At 46.3% G+C, this 18,979-nt stretch overlaps 1 protein-coding gene across 1 annotated transcript in view; it reads left to right on the top strand.

Annotated features, from left to right (window-relative positions):
- PRAG1 (PEAK1 related, kinase-activating pseudokinase 1) overlaps window positions 1-6,409 on the top strand; it is a 104,338-nt gene extending 97,929 nt beyond the window's left edge. Inside the window, exons 5-6 of the mRNA XM_029601415.1 lie at window positions 306-1,048; window positions 4,909-6,409. Of these exons, the coding sequence (XP_029457275.1) occupies window positions 306-1,048; window positions 4,909-5,946 (1,781 nt within the window). The 3' untranslated portion in view covers window positions 5,947-6,409. The remainder of the gene's footprint in view (window positions 1-305; window positions 1,049-4,908) is intronic.
- Window positions 6,410-18,979: the final 12,570 nt, after the last annotated feature.

The raw sequence follows: 18,979 nt of genomic DNA on the forward strand, positions 1-18,979 counted from the left end.
GTCCTGACACACAGTTTGGGAAGCCCTGCTTTAAGAAGTTATTCTTTCCACATGTCCCTGACTTTGCCATCTACTTGTTTCCACCTTTTATGCAGAGATGGCCTTGGGTATGTTGACATCTAGCATTTGAGCAAGTTACTGATCTCTGGACTTTTTACAGCCTACTTCTTGAAAACCTGTATTTTGTTGCGATTATTGAATTGTGGGTGCATGTGTGGTGAGCCATCTTGGGCTGATTGAATACTTGGTGCCTGGACTCAGGCAGTTCTGGAGTTTCTAACCCAAATGTTCATGGTTTTTTTCAGGACTGACCTGTGAAGTGGTTCGTTCACCCACTCCTACCCCTCCTCCTCCTCTTCACAGCATGAGGAAACTCTCCCCTTCTGCATCTTTCCCCACGGTTTCCAGTGAAGATGCAGAACAGGGTCGGACCCAGCTGCCTCCTCCTTTACCACAGAAGAAGACTGTGAGTCGAACTGCTTCTGCACCGGACAACTCCTTCTGGAGCCAGGCTTCTCCAGCAAGGAGAACGGCCAACGCCAGCAGCCCCAAGCTGAACTCCAGTCATTCTGAGAGCAATGTCTACGGCCAAGAAGCCTCTCAGTTCAGCTGTCCCTCAAGCCCAGGAGATAATCACCCCCTGTTCTCCTCCTGTGAATCCTTGGAGAAAAGCTGTCGAGGACCAGGACACAGGACCAGAGCCTGCCTCCAGAACAGAGGTGCGCCCTCCCTCTCATCCTCTCAGCTCAGCGTGTCCAGCCACATCACTTCCGGCTCCAGCCTACAGCTCCACCATCTCCTCAGCAACATTGACAGCAAGGAAGGGGTGTATGCCAAACTGGGGGGCTTGTATGCTGAGTCCATGCGCCGGCTGGTGGCCAAGTGTGAGGACTGTTTCATGCGTGACCAGAAAACTGAGCTGCATTTTGATGAAACCAACTGGTCGCTCTTTAAGCTAACCTGCAACAAGCCCTGCTGTGACTCCGGAGATGCCGTTTATTACTGTGCAACCTGTGCCAAGGACCCCCACAACAACTATGCTGTCAAGGTATGTACGCAAGGTTCACTATTTTATTGTGTTTCATGTTTAGACTTTAGCAGCTGGAGATTAATTACGGTTAGATTCCATGAATCATCTCTATAAATGTGTTTTTCCCAAAATGGGCAATACCACTTAGTATACCTGGCTCTGTTTTTTTTTTTTTTTTTGTTAGTACATCATGAGTAACGCACACAACCGCATACAAGTGGTCTTGTAGAGATTGCCCACTCACAGTGTATAAAAAAGACTTTGGACTAGATTTAAATTTCAGCCAAATAAAGAGCAAAAAAACCTCCAGTTAATTTTCTTGCAGTTTATAAATAATATTTTTACCTAGTGATTTAAGTTTCTTCGACTTCTGGAACGGGAAAATAATCTTCAAAAATTGTACACAAATTTCTGTAAAAAATGCTGTGGAACCTTTGCCTTTAAGCTCTAAGGATGAAGAGAAGTCCCATAGGGCTTTTAGCAGTAACTTTTGCTTGAACTATTTTTTTCTCTGTAGGATTTTGTTTCCCCTTCCTGAATTGCAAGAAATGTAAATGCTTATACCCATGACTTAAGTTCAAATTCTGGGCCCACAAGCTCATTCCCAGGGAATCTGGATAGGGGATCCCCTTCAAAGATCCAGCTCTTCTTGTCAGTGTTTGGACAGCCTGCCTCTTTTTTTTTTTTTTTTTTTAAAGGTGGGATCATCCCATCAGACTCCCTTTTAAAAGGACTGCAACCATTCATGTGATAGTTCCTAGCATGCCCCCCCCCTCCCCTTGCTGCAAGGCTCGTCCTGGGTTCTTTGCCCTCCCCTCACCTTGGCTTACTTCATTTGGCTAGTCCTGTGCCAAGTGGCAGCTGCAAGAGGAGGAAAAAGCACAATAGCATAGGGAAGGGAGACCTAAAGTAGGCCTGCCCCTCGCACAGCTCTCCCTGGTAGCAGGAGGTCTGTGCAGGAGGAGTGGGGGCAGGGTTGTGAGTACACAAAAAAGGTTGATACAGTTATGCCGCGTTAGAGTGTGGCAGTGCCAGGCGCACCCTCGTTCCCCGCACGCACAGTTCTCTTCACCTACCGCTCGATACTCTCTTCAAATTGCATGCAAATGCATGCCGCGTCTGCGAAGCGTTAGGCGAAGGTTAGGCCCGCGCAACCCATTTTACTGTATAGAGCGCCTATACAGTATCCTGGGTGTGCGGGCCTAACGCTTCATGGCCACGCTGGTATCTGTCATTTCAAATGTCATTTCAAATGACATTTGAAATGACAGATACCAGGAAGTGGACAGTTATGTTCTCCGATGCTCGGCAAACTTTCCCCCAGCCCCCGCTCACCTGCCCTGGCCACGTCCGGTCTCCGGTGCAGCCCCAGTCCTGTCCCCTCCTCCCGAAGCAAAAAAAAAAACCCCCGAAAAAAAAGTAGCAAGAGAGCGAGGGGAGAGACGGGCAATCCTACGCTCTGGCCTGCTAGTCCCGTCTCTCCTCCCGAAGCAGGGCACGAAAAGCAGCCTTGCTCCGGGAGGAGGGGGGGGAGTTTAAAGCGATGAAGTGACTTACTTTTGCAGCCCCCCCCTCCGGACATCGGCGACGACCGCGGCTCCTGCCTCCAGCCTCCAGCTGTCAGACAGACGCATCGCACGTGGGAAAGCGGCCCCAATGCGTGCAATTGGCTGCTCAAGACATGACGTCACGACGTTTGGCGTCACGGCATGTGACGTCACGTCTTGAGCAGCCAATTGCACGCATAGGGGCCACTTTCCCACGTGCGATGCGTCTGTCTGACGGCTGGAGGCAGGAGCCGAGGTCGTCGCCGATGTCCGGAGCCCCCCTCCTGCAAAAGTAAGTCGCTTCGTCGCTTTAAACTGCCCCCCCCCCCCTCCCAGAGCAAGGCTGCTTTTCGCGCCCTGCTTTGGGAGGAGAGGACAAGGGACTGGCAGGCCCGAGCGTAGGATTGCCCGTCTCTCCCCTCGCTCTCTTGCTACTTTTTTTTCGGGGAGGAGGGGACAGGACTGGGGCTGCACCGGAGACCGGACGCGCCAGGGCAGGTGAGCGGGGGCTGGGGGAAAGTTTGCCGCCTACCCTTACCCCTGCCTCTAACGCAGGGGTAAGGGTAGGTGGTAAGTTAGCAGGTTAAACGCGCGGCAAAACGGCAGGGTAAAAAAGCGATAGTCGGGGCGCGCGTTACTGTATGGGAGGGAATAGCTAATTCGCTCGTTTACATTTAATAAACATGCCGTGGGCGGAAGGGGTTACCCGGGGATTTTAAGAGGCGGTAGGGATGAGTTAAAGGGGATAGTGTATCGCGGGAAGGCCTAACGCGGCCGGAAAGTGAGTAGAAGGCGAGTTAGGAGCAGGGTAACCGCGGCCGCACTTTACTGTATCAATCTGATAGTAAATAGCAGAAAAGAGCCATCTGGCTCATCCAGTCTGCTCTGATAGGCCACCATGTTGATTTTGCCTCTTCCTTGCTATCACACCACTGCCTGAAAATATCTGCTGGCCCCGGTCAGCAGTTCCATGGCAGCCAGCCTCCAGGCCCCCTCCCACATACACACACCACAGGGACTGCTTGGGTGGAATTTGCACCATTGGCTAGGACAAAAGATGTCATTTTAAAACTACCAGGAAGCAGGCTTGCAGGCTCTTTTCATTGTTTTTGCCATGCTTGTGACTCAGGCTTTAAATATGGCCCTTTGTGATAACAGCCAAGACTAATGACCAAGAAAGGAAATATACCATTCCTCTGCCCCCTCCCAGAAAATGACAATATGAACTGCAAAACTAGGACTAAAATCAAAGTTCAGACTTAAAGCAGTGACTTTTTTAATATGCCATAAATTAATCAGCCATAAACGTATTATAGAATAGTGATGTGGTGGTGAGAGGAACGACACTGGGGCAATATCAGTTTAAAACCAGGAGAGCTCTGTGAGCAAGATGCCGAAGGCTATGTTGTTTCATTGCATTATCCCATTTCCTGTGCTGTCTTTTCTCAGCCCCAACAAGAAAAATGTTCTGCACAGCAAGGAATCCGTGTTTCTGAGCCACCCGTATGGTTGCAGAGCCTCTGCACAGCAGCGGTCAAAACCAAACTTAGCTAACGCATTTTCACCTCCCTCTGGACCTCTGTCTGGAGAAATTTTGTCAAATTCATTTTTACAATTCTATTAAACTTTCACAGTATATCCAAAATATTTCTTGAAATGGAAATGACATTGGTTTGACAAATTCTTTGAGATCAAAACTACTTTAGTATGAGATGAAACCTGTTGTTAGAGGTCCCATCAGCAAGAGGCCAGTGAACCCTAAGAAATATTAATGTTCCATCTGGTGAAACTGTGTATGAGAAAACTGAGAGATCCTATGTGACCTTTGACTCACTCTTTAGGACTCCTACCTCATATTTGCTCCATTTACTAGTTAAAATAGCTCTTTTTCTATATTTGTTTTTCTATATTTGTTTTTGAACAGTGAATACAATGCAACTTTTTTTTTGTTTTGTTTTTTTTCTGGACGTGATATCACCAGAAAATTGTCAACATCATTAGATGATGACTCTCCTATTGATCAATGACATCCACTCCAGACAGAACAAATCTCCAGCTTCAGATTCTGTTTTCCCATTCTGTGATAAATCACTTTTTTCATACTGAGTTAAGTAGTAAACAGAGAACACATTTGAGCCTGACTGTCAGAAGCTCTACTCTACACAAACTATCTTTGCAAGCTAACTTTTGTGCTTAGGACCCTCTGCTATGAAAAACTAGTCCTGTTTCAGTTGTTTAAGTACCATTCTCTTATATGTTATATATTTCCTTCCATGGATATTGGAATCATGTATTTTGTCTTTTTTTTTGTTTTCATATTTTGTTAAACAGATTTGTAAAATGCAAGAATCCAAAACACCTTCCTACTGCAGCCTCTCCTTGCCGATTCACTTTAACATCCAGCAGGACTGTGGGCATTTTTTAGCATCCGTGCCCTCCAGCATGCTCCAGTCACCTGAAATACTAAGAAGCACTTCGACTACGGGCAGCGCTCTCCCTTCTTTCCCCACCAACGAACATGAGTGTGTGGTGGTCATCACTCGTGAGGTACCATATCAGACCACAGCAGATTATGTAAAGGACTCCGCGTCAGGCCATGGTGCCCTGCCGGAGATGTATGAGCGGCGAGTGTGCCTTCTGTTGCTGCAGCTCTGCAATGGCCTGGAGCACCTGAAGGAACATGGCATTATACACCGGGACCTCTGCCTCGAAAACTTGCTGCTCATTCACGGCAAGCCTTCTGCTGCCTGTAGTAAGCCCAAGGTCGAAAAGCACTTGCCGAGGCTCATCATCAGCAATTTTTCCAAAGCCAAGCAGAGGTCTGGTACCACTGACTCCAGGCTGAAAAAGGATCAGGCCCGGCTGGCTCCGGAGATTGTGTCTGCCTCCCAGTACAAAAAGTTTGATGAATTTCAAACGGGTATCCTCATCTATGAACTCCTCCATCAGCCTAACCCATTCGAGGTGAGAACCCACCTCAGAGAGCAGGAGTATAGTCGCGAAGATCTCCCTCTTCTACCCAACCTTTCCATCTACTCCCAGGGCCTCCAGCAACTCGCCCACCTGCTGCTGGAGGCAGACCCAATCAAACGCATCCGGATCACAGAGGCAAAAAGGATCCTGCAGTGCCTTCTCTGGGGTCCTAGGAAAGACTTAGCCAGTCAGCCCTTTTGTCATGAGGAAGCTCTCCACAATGCCCTGCAGAACTGGATTGATGTGAAACGGGCATTGCTGATGATGAAGTTTGCTGAAAGAGCCCTAGACCCTGAGCGGGGCATTGAGCTGGAGGACTGGCTATGCTGTCAGTATTTAGCTTCTGCAGACCCATGCTTCCTGTACCACACGCTTAGAGTGCTTCAGTTATTGTGACCTGTCACTGCAGGCCTCAAATGAGGCTTGCAGAAACTGAGAACAATATATTACCACTGAAATTGCAGCTTCTCTGCTCCACACTCTTCTTCTCGCAAGAAATCTAGGCTACTACAATTTTCATAGGTCCTAAAAAAAAATAACCCACATACACGTAATCTTAAAAGAAAGTGTGGTGAAGAACAAAACTAAATCCAATTCTGAGTTCAAGAAAAAGATGAAACTCTGTAGATGTCTTGGTATCACTGTGAGCACTGTTAAATGTGAACAGAATTGTATTTTTGCTAACTTACAGCCGTAAAGGTTTTTGCTTTTTCTGCCAAAAACTTTAGTGTTTTTGTTTAATGGAAAGAAAGTTCCTCTGAAATTTCAGAGTTCATACAGTATGTGTGAAACTAGCAGCAGATATGCTACAAATAATATGCCAGTCAGGTACTGCTAACAATAAAGAATGAAAGGCCCAGTGTTGCATTTGTGTTTTTATACCAAAGTCTCTTGGTTCTGTCTTTCATAAAGCAACATGTCAGCTTCCTGAGGTTGCTAGGGTTGTAGACTTACAGAACTAAAATCCTGTATTATACTGTACCTCTTTTGCAGAAGAAAATACAGTAATTTTTATATAGTTATTTTCTTAAAAATTTTTAAGGGTTAGCATGCGTCAGAATCTCTGCTTCCTCTTATAGGAGCTTGCTAGGTTCTTGGTCCTGAGACTGCAGATCTTTCGGAAGCCTACACCCCTGGATCAAACGCACTAATATACTAAAAACAATGTTGTTTTTTTTCTTATAAGCAGTGCATATTATTTTTGTATGCACTTATTTTAACTTGCATGAATTTTGGGTCAGGCATTTGGACAAAGGCCTGATCCAAAATGTAAGTTAAAATTATATACAGTATATAGGTGTTTGGGCTTTTTCAAAAGAGCTATGTCCAAAAGGCACACAACTCTGAGGCTTTGTATATCTTGAGGAAACTGAATATACCTTCTTTATATAAGTCTTTAGATAGGTCCCTGCCAGAATCAAATCTACTGCATTATCAGGTTTGTTATATGATACTGGACCCTCATTATCTCTTTTCCCTTTATGTAGTTACTCACCAACATCTGGAATGGGTGGAAGAAACCCACCATCATGTTACCTTAAAATTGGAACAAGAAGCCCAGAAATCTTGCCCATGCTTTACTTACTATTCTGTCTGATTTAAATATGCCCATTCTGTATATATAATTGTGTTTAGGAGGAAGAAGAAGTGTCTGTCTGCAGTAGAGGACCGGAAGCCACATCTGCATACTTGCCTCAGCAGAAGATGCCAACCACTGTGAGCTGTTCAGGCTTCAGCTTCCAACAGCAGAGAACTGTGGAAGCCTTTGCATAATTTTCCTAGCAGCGAACTCCAGAGGACAATGCAAGCCATCTAGGTTTCAGCTTTCACAGCCCTTGTGCTCTTTGGGGCCGATGCAATAATTTTCGCGGAAAGCGGGCGCTGACTTTTCAGCGCCCGCTTTCTTAACGCACGCCTGGCGCCCACAAGGGGTGGTGCCATGCAATAGGCAATTTAGGGGGTCGCGCTAGCAAGGAGGCGCTAGGGTCGCTTGCGCAACCTTAACATCTCATTGCTGATGCGACACACACCGCCCCCCCCCCCCCCCCCCCCCGCGGCGGCTGCCAGTTATGAAGACAGACGCCGAGTTTATCAGTTTCCGTTTTCATTACTGGCAGACGGCCGGTTATGAAAACTGATGCCGAGTTTACCGGCGTCGGTCTTCATAACTCGGCGGTCTGCCGAGGTATTTTTGTTTTGGTTTTTTTTACTGAAGAAGTACAGAAAAGCAGTTTTTTCTGCTTTTCTGTACTTCTTTTACATGCACTCGGCTATTAACGCCTGACACGCACATTTATTGCATGCGGAGTGAATGAGAAATAGCGCTCATCACATGCAAATGTTATCTCATTCACTCCGCGTTAGACGCGGGTTAAATAGGCGCTAATACCCCTATTGCCTATTTAACCCGTGTCTGACAGCGGGTTTCATGTGAGCGCATTGTATTGCATCGGCCCCTTTGTAGCAGCAGCAAACCTGAAGGCTTATTTGTTTACTTCTCCCAGCAGAGGACTCCAGAGAACAATGTGAGCCATCTTGGTTATAGCTTTCACAGCCCCTCCACTATTTTTAGCAGCTTTAGGACCTGAAGACTCATCTGTAATTCTCCTAGCAGCAGACTCTAGAGCACTATAGCAATGTTAAGTAATATAGTAAGACACTGCAAACCTTCTAGACTTCAGCAACCACAGCCCAGCTTCCACATCCTGAGCAACACCATATTAGAAGGCATGTGCTAAAATGCCAGACTTATTTATTTCCTACAATAACGGAATTAGTTCAAAAGCAATGTCAATGAGGTCTGTAACTGAGTAGGTAGAAGTAGATTCATTGTAGTCTCTGGAGGATCACTGATAGACAAATATAACATAAAGCAATAGATTAAAAGTACTTTAGATTAGTTTGAACATCCCTTAGAAATTTTAAAGTGCTAACACCTGAATAAAATGGCCCTGTAAGGAGAGAGGGGGCTATACAGTCTCTTGCATTGAATGCCACATGTATGATTACCATTTGGCAAGAGTCAATATCTGTTGACGTGGTGCCTACAGTGCCTGGGCTTGGGCTGTTGAGAGGGTGGGCTGAAATATCCATTGCCTGTGTGCCCTTCTGCGAACAGCTTTAACCAGGACAGCCTGCTCCTCTCGGATTCTCCTTTCTTCTTCAGTGCTAAAATGTCTTCTTTCCTTCTCATCCTTCTCTTCTTTGCTCTAAAGCTTCTGCTGCTGTAAATCTTCGGCTAACCCACAAAATGTACCAAACAATAAAAATAAAAACAACATACATAATCCATGTTTAGCACAGAGAAGCACCTATAGACTGAACACAATAGACTAAAATTGCCACCAGAAATGTGACTATCCTGAACCTGTTGTTAAATTTCCAGCATTAATAAAAAGCATGCACTAAATTGTCTCTACATTGCTTTTTAATAGCTAATAGATTTGTAGCTTTGTTTACTGCCGGTTTCTTGGCATGGGTTTTTTTGCTGCTAAAATCAATATTACATGCCAGAGTTAGCTTAACACTGAAAAACCTTTGCTAAAATTGGAACAAAAACCCAGGGTAGGCTCATTGCGGCTTATTACATTGGCTCCATAATGAGTACACAGAAACAGAATATGATGGCAAATAAGGTCCATCTTGGCTGTCCAGTTTACTTTCTGGACATAGACCACAATTGATCTCTGACTTTCCCATCACGTCACAACTAAGGATCCTCTGCCAGGGCTGAAGGCATGAGCTGCCACAAGGAGCACTAGGAAAGGTAACTGGAGGGGAGTGAGAGTAAAAGGTGGAAAAATGCACAAGGGAGGGAGAAAAGAGAGGCTGAGCAAGGGATAGTTAAGAGACTGGAGGAAAGGAGAGATGTATAGTAGGAGAAAGAAAAATGTATTAAAAATAAAGGAAAATGAGAGAGAATGGATGGAAACAGAAAAGAAAAAGAATAAATGAATATCATATATCAGAGGTGTGGTGCTGACATTTATTTATTTATTAGATTTATGATCTGCTCATCCAACACAGCTCTGGGCAAAGTACAGAGCAGAGCAAAAACAAAAAATGCAACCAAAATTAAATAACATAGCAATCAAATAGTACACAATTAATAACATACATACCTATACATATACATATCTACATCTATAATATCATACATATCTATAGTTAAGATACAAACACCAAACAAAAAATGATAAAAGCTAGCCAAAAGCACAATATCACGACAGCAAATAAGTCCAGAAAAAAGTATCGATAATATGCTAAAGATAACAAATTTACTTTGTTTTTAGAAACCTAAATAATCCTGCATAATTCTTAACTCCATAGGCATTCCATAGAGTAGGCGCAATGCATTCCTTCTGAGCTGTTCTAATTTAGCCTCCTTTACTATTGGAAAACAGAGAAAGGCCTCTTCAGAAGAAGGAAGAGAGCAGTTACTCAAAGTGTATAATCTCTTATAGCATATAAACACCAAGGACAACTCCTTAAACTAGTTGACACCTGTGGAAATTCCCCAGAGGCCCCTCATTAATTGAGCATCCCTTTTCGTAACCTGAATGCTGACACATTTAAAAAAAAAAAATTGTTTTAAAGGTTGTCCTCCTTTTTGTTCCTCCGACTTAATGTCGCCATGATATTAGGTCGGAGGAAGTACAGAAAAGCAGTATTTTCTGCTTTTTTGTACACTTTTTTGGGCTGCTCAAAAATTAACGCCTGCTCTAGGCAAGCGATAATTTCTGAGGGTAAAAATGCGTGTGTCGGGTGCACTTTTTTTTTTTTTAATCTGGGGAGAATAGCTAATAGCCTCATCAACATGCATTTGCATGTGATGAGCGCTATTAGTTCGCGGGTTATTGGACGTGCATTTTGGCTGCGCTAATCCCCTTATAGCATAAAGGTTTGTTGCCACTCATCCAAATCACGCGTCCAATCACAGGTTAACCAGCGTGCTGGCCTGAGCGCGCACTGTATTGCATCGGCCCGAATATATGGACTGTATAAACTGAAGCTTAGGCAGCTTATAGCACTCTCTGGAATCTTCTGCTGGGGGAAGTATATAAATTAGGACCTCTGCTACTAGAAAGAATGTAGGGGACTATAAAAACTAGAACGTAGTAGATGGTTCACAGTGCCCTCTACTGGGAAAGGTATGTAAATGAACCTTCAGGTCTTCTAGTAGAAAGAGTGCAGGGACTGTGAAAACTGAAACGGCTTGCAGTGTCCTTTGGAGTTCTCTGCTGGGGCTGCTGGGGAAAGTATGCAAATGAGCTTTCCAATTCTTTGCCACCCGAAACAGTGTGAGGCTATGAAGCATAAACAGCTTGCAGTGTCCTGTGCTGGGAATCAATGGGAAAATATGCAGATGAGCCTTCCAGTCCTGTGCTACAGAAAGACACTGCTTCCTCCTAAGTGCATTATATATATATATATATATTTATTTTTTTTTTTACATATATAAGATTGTACTCTAAAGCTATTGGCAGCTAATGAAGAGTCTCCAATGCTGGTATAATGTGGTCCCTAGCCTTTAGTCCTAACAGTGACTGGGTGGTAGTATTCTGAATATGCTGTAATCTGGCTAGTTGGGTTTTTGCTAGACCAGCAAATCAAGAATTACAATAATCTAAGCATGTAGTGATTACAGCATGAATTAAAAAGCCAGATCATCGTGAGTTAAATAAGGGCTTAAATTTCAGGTCTGCTGTAGCTGGAAAAATAAACAAGCTTTAACCATACTGAAAATTTGTGCTTGCATAATCAATTCACTGTTCAACTTGACCCCCTACCCCCCCAATTCTATTCTCATCCTTTACTGGGAGTTCTGCCTCCTCTAACAGAATCTGAGGAATCAGAACCAATGTGGTATTCTTATGGACTCATGGACCTCAGTTTTCTTAAGGTTAAGTTTTAATTTATTACAGCCTAGCCATTCCAAGATATTATTTTTAATGGAAGTGCAATGTCACCACACCCTTATCATGATTTTGTCCAAGTTACTGGTATACTTGAAAATAGTCAGCACATGGTTGACATTTTACACTTTGCTAATGTATTAATCTATCAATAGACTAGAGCTAGGTATTGATTAGCAGAGGTGATTAAACTAAGCCTAAGAATCTAAGCCTATAACTCTATGAGATCTATCACCAAAAAAGAAGATAAACCATTGCAGCACACTCAGAAGAATAGGGGTTCAGGGGGGGAAGGTAGAACAAGGGGAGGGGACATGAAGAAAGTAAGGAGGAAGAGATTACATCATCATATGCTTGCATGTGATCTGCATTGCTGGTTTGCAAACTGTTTGCTCCCTCCCTCCTCATACTCTCCAGCTCTGTCCCACTGTTCAGTTCGATCCCTCTCTCTCTGTATGGGAATTGAGCTCCGTCCCCTCTCTCCCTGTACTCTTCAGCTCTGCCCCACTCTCCAACTCTACCCCTCTCTATTGTCTAATCCAGTGCTTCTCAACCCAGTCCTCAGGTCACACCTAACCAGTCAGATTTTCCGGATATCCACAATGAATATGCATGAGATAGAGTTGCATGCACTGCTTCCACTGTATGCAGATCTAGCTCATTCATATTCATTGTGGATATCTTGAAAACTTGACTAGCTAGGTATGCCCCAAGGACTGGGTTAAGAAGCACTGGTCTAATCCACTGTCTAGTGTCTACTACTAGGGATGTGAATCGTTTTTTGACGATTTAAAATATCGTCCGATATATTTTAAATCGTCAAAAATCGTTAGAGCCGCGATACAATAACAATTCCCCCGATTTATCGTAAAAAAATCGTAAATCGGGGGGGGAGGGCGGGAAAACCGGCACACTAAAACACCCCTAAAACCAACCCCGACCCTTTAAAATAAATCCCCCACCCTCCCGAAACCCCCAAAATGCCTTAAATTACCTGGGGTCCAGAGGAAGGGTCCCGGTGTGATCTTTTACTCTCGGTCCTCCGTGCGTTGTAGAAATGGCGCCGGCGCTACCTTTGACCTGTCATATGACAGGTCAAAGGTAGCGCCGGCGCCATTTTGTTTTTTTGTCCCCCGATGTCAGGAGCGTAGGAGATCGCTCCCGGACCCCCGCTGGACCCCCAGGGACTTTTGGCCAGCTTGGGGGGGCCTCCTGACCCCCACAAGACTTGCCAAAAGTCCAGCGGGGGTCCGGAACGACCTCCTGCAGTCGAATCGTGTTGCCGTACGGCCGGCGCCATTTTGCGCAAAATGGCGCCGGCCGTACGGCAACACGATTCGACTGCAGGAGGTCGTTCCGGACCCCCGCTGGACTTTTGGCAAGTCTTGTGGGGGTCAGGAGGCCCCCCCAAGCTGGCCAAAAGTCCCTGGGGGTCCAGCGGGGGTCCGGGAGCGATCTCCTACGCTCCTGACATCGGGGGACAAAAAAACAAAATGGCGCCGGCGCTACCTTTGACCTGTCATATGACAGGTCAAAGGTAGCGCCGGCGCCATTTCTACAACGCACGGAGGACCGAGAGTAAAAGATCACACCGGGACCCTTCCTCTGGACCCCAGGTAATTTAAGGCATTTGGGGGGGTTCGGGAGGGTGGGGGATTTATTTTAAAGGGTCAGGGTGGGTTTTAGGGTTGTTTTAGTGTGCCGGTTTTCCCACCCCCACCCCCCACTGGACCCCAGGTAATTTAAGGCATTTTGGGGGGGTGAGGGAGGGTGAGGGATTTATTTTAAAGGGTCGGGGTGGGTTTTAGGGATGTTTTAGTGTGCCAGTTTTCGATTTACACGATATTTAAAAAACCCAAACTGCGACGATCCGATTCCCTCCCCCTCCCAGCCGAAATCGATCGTTAAGACGATCGATCACACGATTCACATCTCTATCTACTACCACATATTGAATTTGAGCTCCACCCCTTTCGCTAGCTGTACTCTCCAGCTCTGCCCTTTCTCTCTGTGAATTGTCTAGTCTCCCCTCTCTGTTACCACACAGTACAACTACATTCAGTCTGCACTTTCTACTACCACCCATCTCAGTTATGCACTTTCTATTCTTCACAGTATTTCCCTGATTTTGGCTGAACTTTTACTATTAGTAGTAGATAATGGTAGATAAAGACTAGTGGGCTCATCTAGTCTACCTAATCTTGTCTACAGCACAAAGGATGCATCCCAACTGCCAGCTGTATAAGCTTGACTGACTGCTTATAACAGTGGTGACCAACTCTTGTCCTCGAGAGCCACAAAAAGGCCAGGTTTTCAGGATACCCACATTGAATATGTTTAAGATTGTTATTGTTTGTAAGGTTTTGGGTGGACCCTTGGACACTGTGGCTGCTGACCACGCCCACGGGGGGAAGCCACAGGTCAGGCTCAGCTTAGGGCACACAACACAGATAGATCTTTTATTAACAGTATTGAGGAGCCACCAGCGGTGGCAGTAGTGAGCAGAGATGAAGCCCGGCTGGGCTTGTAGTCTCTCAGGGCTCTGGAACAGCGATCCCACAATGGCTGTGCTGTAGTGAAGAGAAACTGAGATAGTGAGTACAATGAAGTATATGCAGGGTTCTGGAACAGAGCCTTGTTGGTTGGGTACTCACAGCGGTTTCTCTCGGTAGGGAACACAGGAGCTGAAGGAAAGGCAGGCCCTTGAGGAGCGAGTACCTGGTTCCACGGAACAGCTCTGAGAGAAGTAGATGGTAACTCACTGATGGTGTAGGCAGCGGTATTTTCCAGGCAGAAGCGAAGTCCAGGCAGCGAGTCCAGGAACATGGGCCCTCGAGGAGCGAGTACTGGTTCCAGACAGCGACCTGAAAGAGAAGAGAGAGCCCCACCGAGGAGCGGGTACCCCAAATAGAGTAAGTCCAATAATGGAGAGGCAGAGTAGCTAGGTACGGAGAGCAAATCCCATCCGTAAGGAGTTCACCAGTACGAATACCTGACCTTGCTAACTCGATTAGCTAGCAGTAGTATAGGCTTTTTGTATCCGGGATGCATGACATCATCACAGGGGGACGCCCCTGAGGTTCGTGCCAAAGAAAGTATTTGAAGCAGGGCCACGCGGCGTGCACACCCTAAGGCAGCTGGACAGCATGGCGGGAGGCAGCGCCCAAGCCGGACCAGGGACGCCTGAAAGGACGGCAGGCAGACGCCGCGGCAGCCAAACATCCGTCAACCGCGGGAGGAGTCGCCAGAGAGGTAAGGAGGGCGGAGTGGAGATGTCAGGCAGCGACCGTCATAACAAAAATAGATTTGCATGCACTGCTTCCATTATATGCAAATCTATCTCATGCATATTCATTGTGGATATCATGAAAACCTGGCCTATTTGTGGCTCTCAAGGACAGGAGTTGACCACCCCTGGCTTATAAGATATCACTTCTTATCCAAGTCAGTTTGGTTGTTTTCTTCATTAGTTTATTACCATCCTGGACTGATTCCCATAATTAATCCACTACCCAGCCCTCTATGTCTTAACACCAAGCTTTGTAGAACTCTGAACAGTTTCCAAAGCGAGTGAGTCTATTGCCTGAACATTCAGTCACTTTTGACACTGTAGGTTTTGGGGACTTGTAGCCTACTGGTTCCAACCCTGCATTCCCGTGGTCTGTAGGGTCGGTAGTTCATCTTTCCTTTATCTCCCCTTCATTTTTTCATATCACTACCAACGTGCGACCATTGATCAAGTTAATACATAATACCATGGAGATACCCAGTTCTGTTCTAGGTTGTTTAGGTTCAAGTTGTCAAATGTAAAATTACATGTTGTTTATACTACATGATTTGGGTGTGTCTATGTGTGTTCCGGTTTAGGCAGGTTGGAAGGTAGAAGGTGGACCCTTGGGCTGGCCTACCAATGGCTGGGCAGGCCGGAAGGCAGAGACAGTAGCAGGCTAGGTTTCACCCGGAGCCCGGAGCCCGGGACCCCCCCCCCCCCCCGGGAGGAGCCCGTTGGGTCCCGAACCCTTGGGACTTAGGAGCTGCAGTGAGGAGTAGAGATATAAGTCCAGTAACCGCCCGGAAGCCTACCAGGAAAGTCAGAGAGTCACTGAAGAAAGGCCCGAAATGGATTGCGACCCAGGTGGCCTGGTTAAAGGGCTGGCAAGCTGGGGAGTAGTAAGAGGAAAGCCGGGGTCTAGGCGGGCAGCAGGCAGAGACGTAGTCAGAGGCAAACCGGAGTCTTGGCGGGCATCAGGCAGAAGCGTAGTCAGAGGCAAACCGGAGTCTTGGTGGGCAGCAAGCAGAAGCGTAGTCAGAGGCAAACCGGAGTCTTGGCGGGCAGCAGGCAGAAGCGTAGTCAGAAGCAAACCGGAGTCAGCAGAACGCAGAGAGACGATCAGGAAGCGCAACTGGCAACAACTAACCAGTTGGGAACCTCGTTGCAAGGCGCTTGAGTAACGGCTGGGTGCCGGTTATATTGGGAGCTGGGCGTGAGGTCATCAGAGTAGGCGGAGCCGGGCTTCCGGGAGCAGGACGCTCAGGACGGGCGTCCTTGCGCGCGCGAGGCCGGCGAAGGACGAGTCAGCAATGGCGTCCGCCACATGGAAGATGGGCGAGCAGGGAGAGCTCCGGCACCTGGGCCATGCGGGAACCTGCGGGTGCCGGTGCGGAGGTAGGCAGTTCTGAGCCCGATCAGAGGGAAAGCGGTCGGGACCGCAACAATGTGTGCAGGAGCAGAGGCTGTAGAAGAGTTGAGGTCAGCAGGGTAGTGTATGAAGAGTAGCCTTTGGTGGCAAGGAATGTGTATGGAAAATTACAGACCTTTGAGAAAACAGGGAAATGTAAGAACATCAGCAAAGAGAGGAAGATGTGTAGGAATTATGAGGAATTTGATAATGGAGGGGGGAAGGAGGGGCGCTTGGGATAAAGAGCTATCCTCTCTTTCCTAGTAATCTCCTGAGATCCTCCCAGAGGGGATACAAAGGAACAATGATAGTGAGGGGCGTAGAAGCAGCTCATGACCTGCTGGACAGAGATGTGGAGGAAGTGCAACAGTGGGTATTAGAAATGTCCTGGGACATGTGGAGGAGCGAACGTTGGCTTGTGGGGGAGGAAACAATGGTGAGAGGATGTGGAGCAGCATGAGGCTGGATTGGATAGTGTTGCAGCTGTCTAAATGGGATCAGAGTAATAAAAGCATAGTGATGGGAAGAGGAGGAGCATTAATGTGGGAAGAAGAAGGAACATCACCAAGAAGGCATAGGGCCAGATGTCCTGCTCTGTCTAGTACAGTCCTATTTTGTTTTTACATTTTTTTTTAAAGAAAAGAACAAAATACACAATTGTCCTGTTTATCAATCTGGTCATTTGCAGAAAAAGAAATTTCATTGAATTTAATACGTGACACTTGGGCAGATCTAGGATCTTACAAATGGGGGTGCAGCTGGTGTTGTGAATTGTCATCATCCCCCCTTCTCCAACTCTCACTGTCCTGTTCTTTATTTTCCCCCAATCCTTCTGCTCCTTCCAGGTTCCTTTCCATCTCCTTCTTTCTTCTCAGATTTCTACTACACTACTCCCAGGTTCCTTCCCACCCTTCTTCTGTTTCATCTCAGTTTCTTGCTGCACAGTACCATGGACAGAGTCATAGAAGACCAGCAGGATGGGACATGGTTACTGTGTGCTTTATCTCCCCTCAGCTGCTATATCTCCATGATATGCACTTCCTTTGTAATCAGAGATTGGCGCCCATAGACAGTACCAAAGAACGAGATCAGGGATCCCCCCCTGGACCTTGGACAGCAGGGATTTCACCACCAGAGACTGCAAAGCAGGGGAGAGTTGTTTGGCCAGTGCCACAGTGGCACATGGCCCTACAGTAAGTGGTAAAAGCCTCCTCTTAGGCCTGGGCATTTGGCACTTTCAAAATTTAGCATCCTAGGTAGTTGCCTATGTTGTCTATTCCTAAATCCAGGCCTGGGGGAGAAGGAGGAGCCGCCATAGAGACTGGGAAAAGGTGGTTACGGTGAACCCATACTGCCATCCTACCGTCACTGCCACTGATGTGACCACCAGGGAGGAGGGGAGGAAGAAGAAGGTTGACCTTTTAAATGTGGTAATTTCTTCTAAGGCTTTTATCAAGGGGATGTCCTGCATTCTGGGGATGTGTCAGTGCCACTTTACTGAGGAGGGATGTCATTGGGGGTGAATAGAAACATCACTGCACGAAAGGTGGAAAGTAGCACCATGAGGGAGGTGAGTAGGATCACCACTGTGAAGGGGTTGTTGAGTGTGGGGTGGGGGGGAAGGGGGCAGAGTGAATACTGGTGCTGGGTCACTGGTGATGGGCTGGTGTTCAGGCAGGAGAAGGAACATAACTGGGATGTGAGGGAGAAAAACAAGATGTATCACTGGGCGGGGGAAGGGCAAGGGAGAGAACAGTAGAGGAGAATCATCAACAGGATGGGGTGGAGGAGAAAGATCCCTGGGAAGCAGGAGAGGAGTGCAACCATGACTGGGGCAGGGAAAAGTATTGTTGTGCACTGCAGAAGAGGAGGCAGGTCACTGGAGGATGAGAATGAATGTCACTGTTGGGTAGGTGAAGAAGAGAATCATCTAGGGATGTGGAAGGAGCAGGAGGAGCATCACCAGGATGGGGTGGGAGTAGGGCTGTCATCCTTCCAAGAGTGCCATGCAGTCGCCAGCAATTACAGGTCAATATCCAGGCCATTGCTATAAAGACTCCCAGGAGTAGCCTAGTGTTTAGAGCCTCAGGCTATGAACCAGGAAAACTGGGGGTCAAATCCCTTATGACCTTGGATTGCAAACTGGCTAAAATACAGGAAACAGAGAGTAGGATTAAATGGACAATTTTGTCAGTGGAAGGGAGTGGACAGTGGAGTGCCTCAGGGATCTGTATTGGGACCCTTACTTTTCAATATTTATTTTATTTATTTATTTAAATTCTTTTAATATACCGATGCTCAAGACCAGGTCTTATCGTACCGGTTTACAATGAACTAGGGGGGAAAACCAATTAACAATGAAAGCAAGAAATTACATTATAACAGGGAATGTGGAACTTGGTTGTTAGAGAAAAGGATAGGTTAAACAATTTCTAACTGGAGAACAGAGCAAATAAGCAGAAAAGTAAGTTTCTGCTTATTTGTAAATGATCTGGAATATTTATAAATGATCTGTATATTTATATAAAATGATCTGTATATTTATAAATGATCTGGAAAGAAATATGACAAGTGAGGTAATCAAATTTGCAGATGATACAAAATTGTTCAGAGTAGTTAAATCACAAGCAGATTGTGATAAATTGCAGGAAGACCTTGTGAGGCTGGAAAATTGGGCATCAAAATGGCAGATGAAATTTAATGTGGACAAGTGCAAGGTGATGCATATAGGGAAAAATAACCCACGCTATAGTTACACAATGTTAGGTTCCATATTAGGTGCTACTACCCAAGAAAAAGATCTAGGCGTCATAGTGGATAACACATTGAAATCGT

This window comes from Rhinatrema bivittatum, chromosome 1 (genome assembly GCF_901001135.1).
Source record: "Rhinatrema bivittatum chromosome 1, aRhiBiv1.1, whole genome shotgun sequence".
Classification (NCBI taxonomy): domain Eukaryota; kingdom Metazoa; phylum Chordata; class Amphibia; order Gymnophiona; family Rhinatrematidae; genus Rhinatrema; species Rhinatrema bivittatum.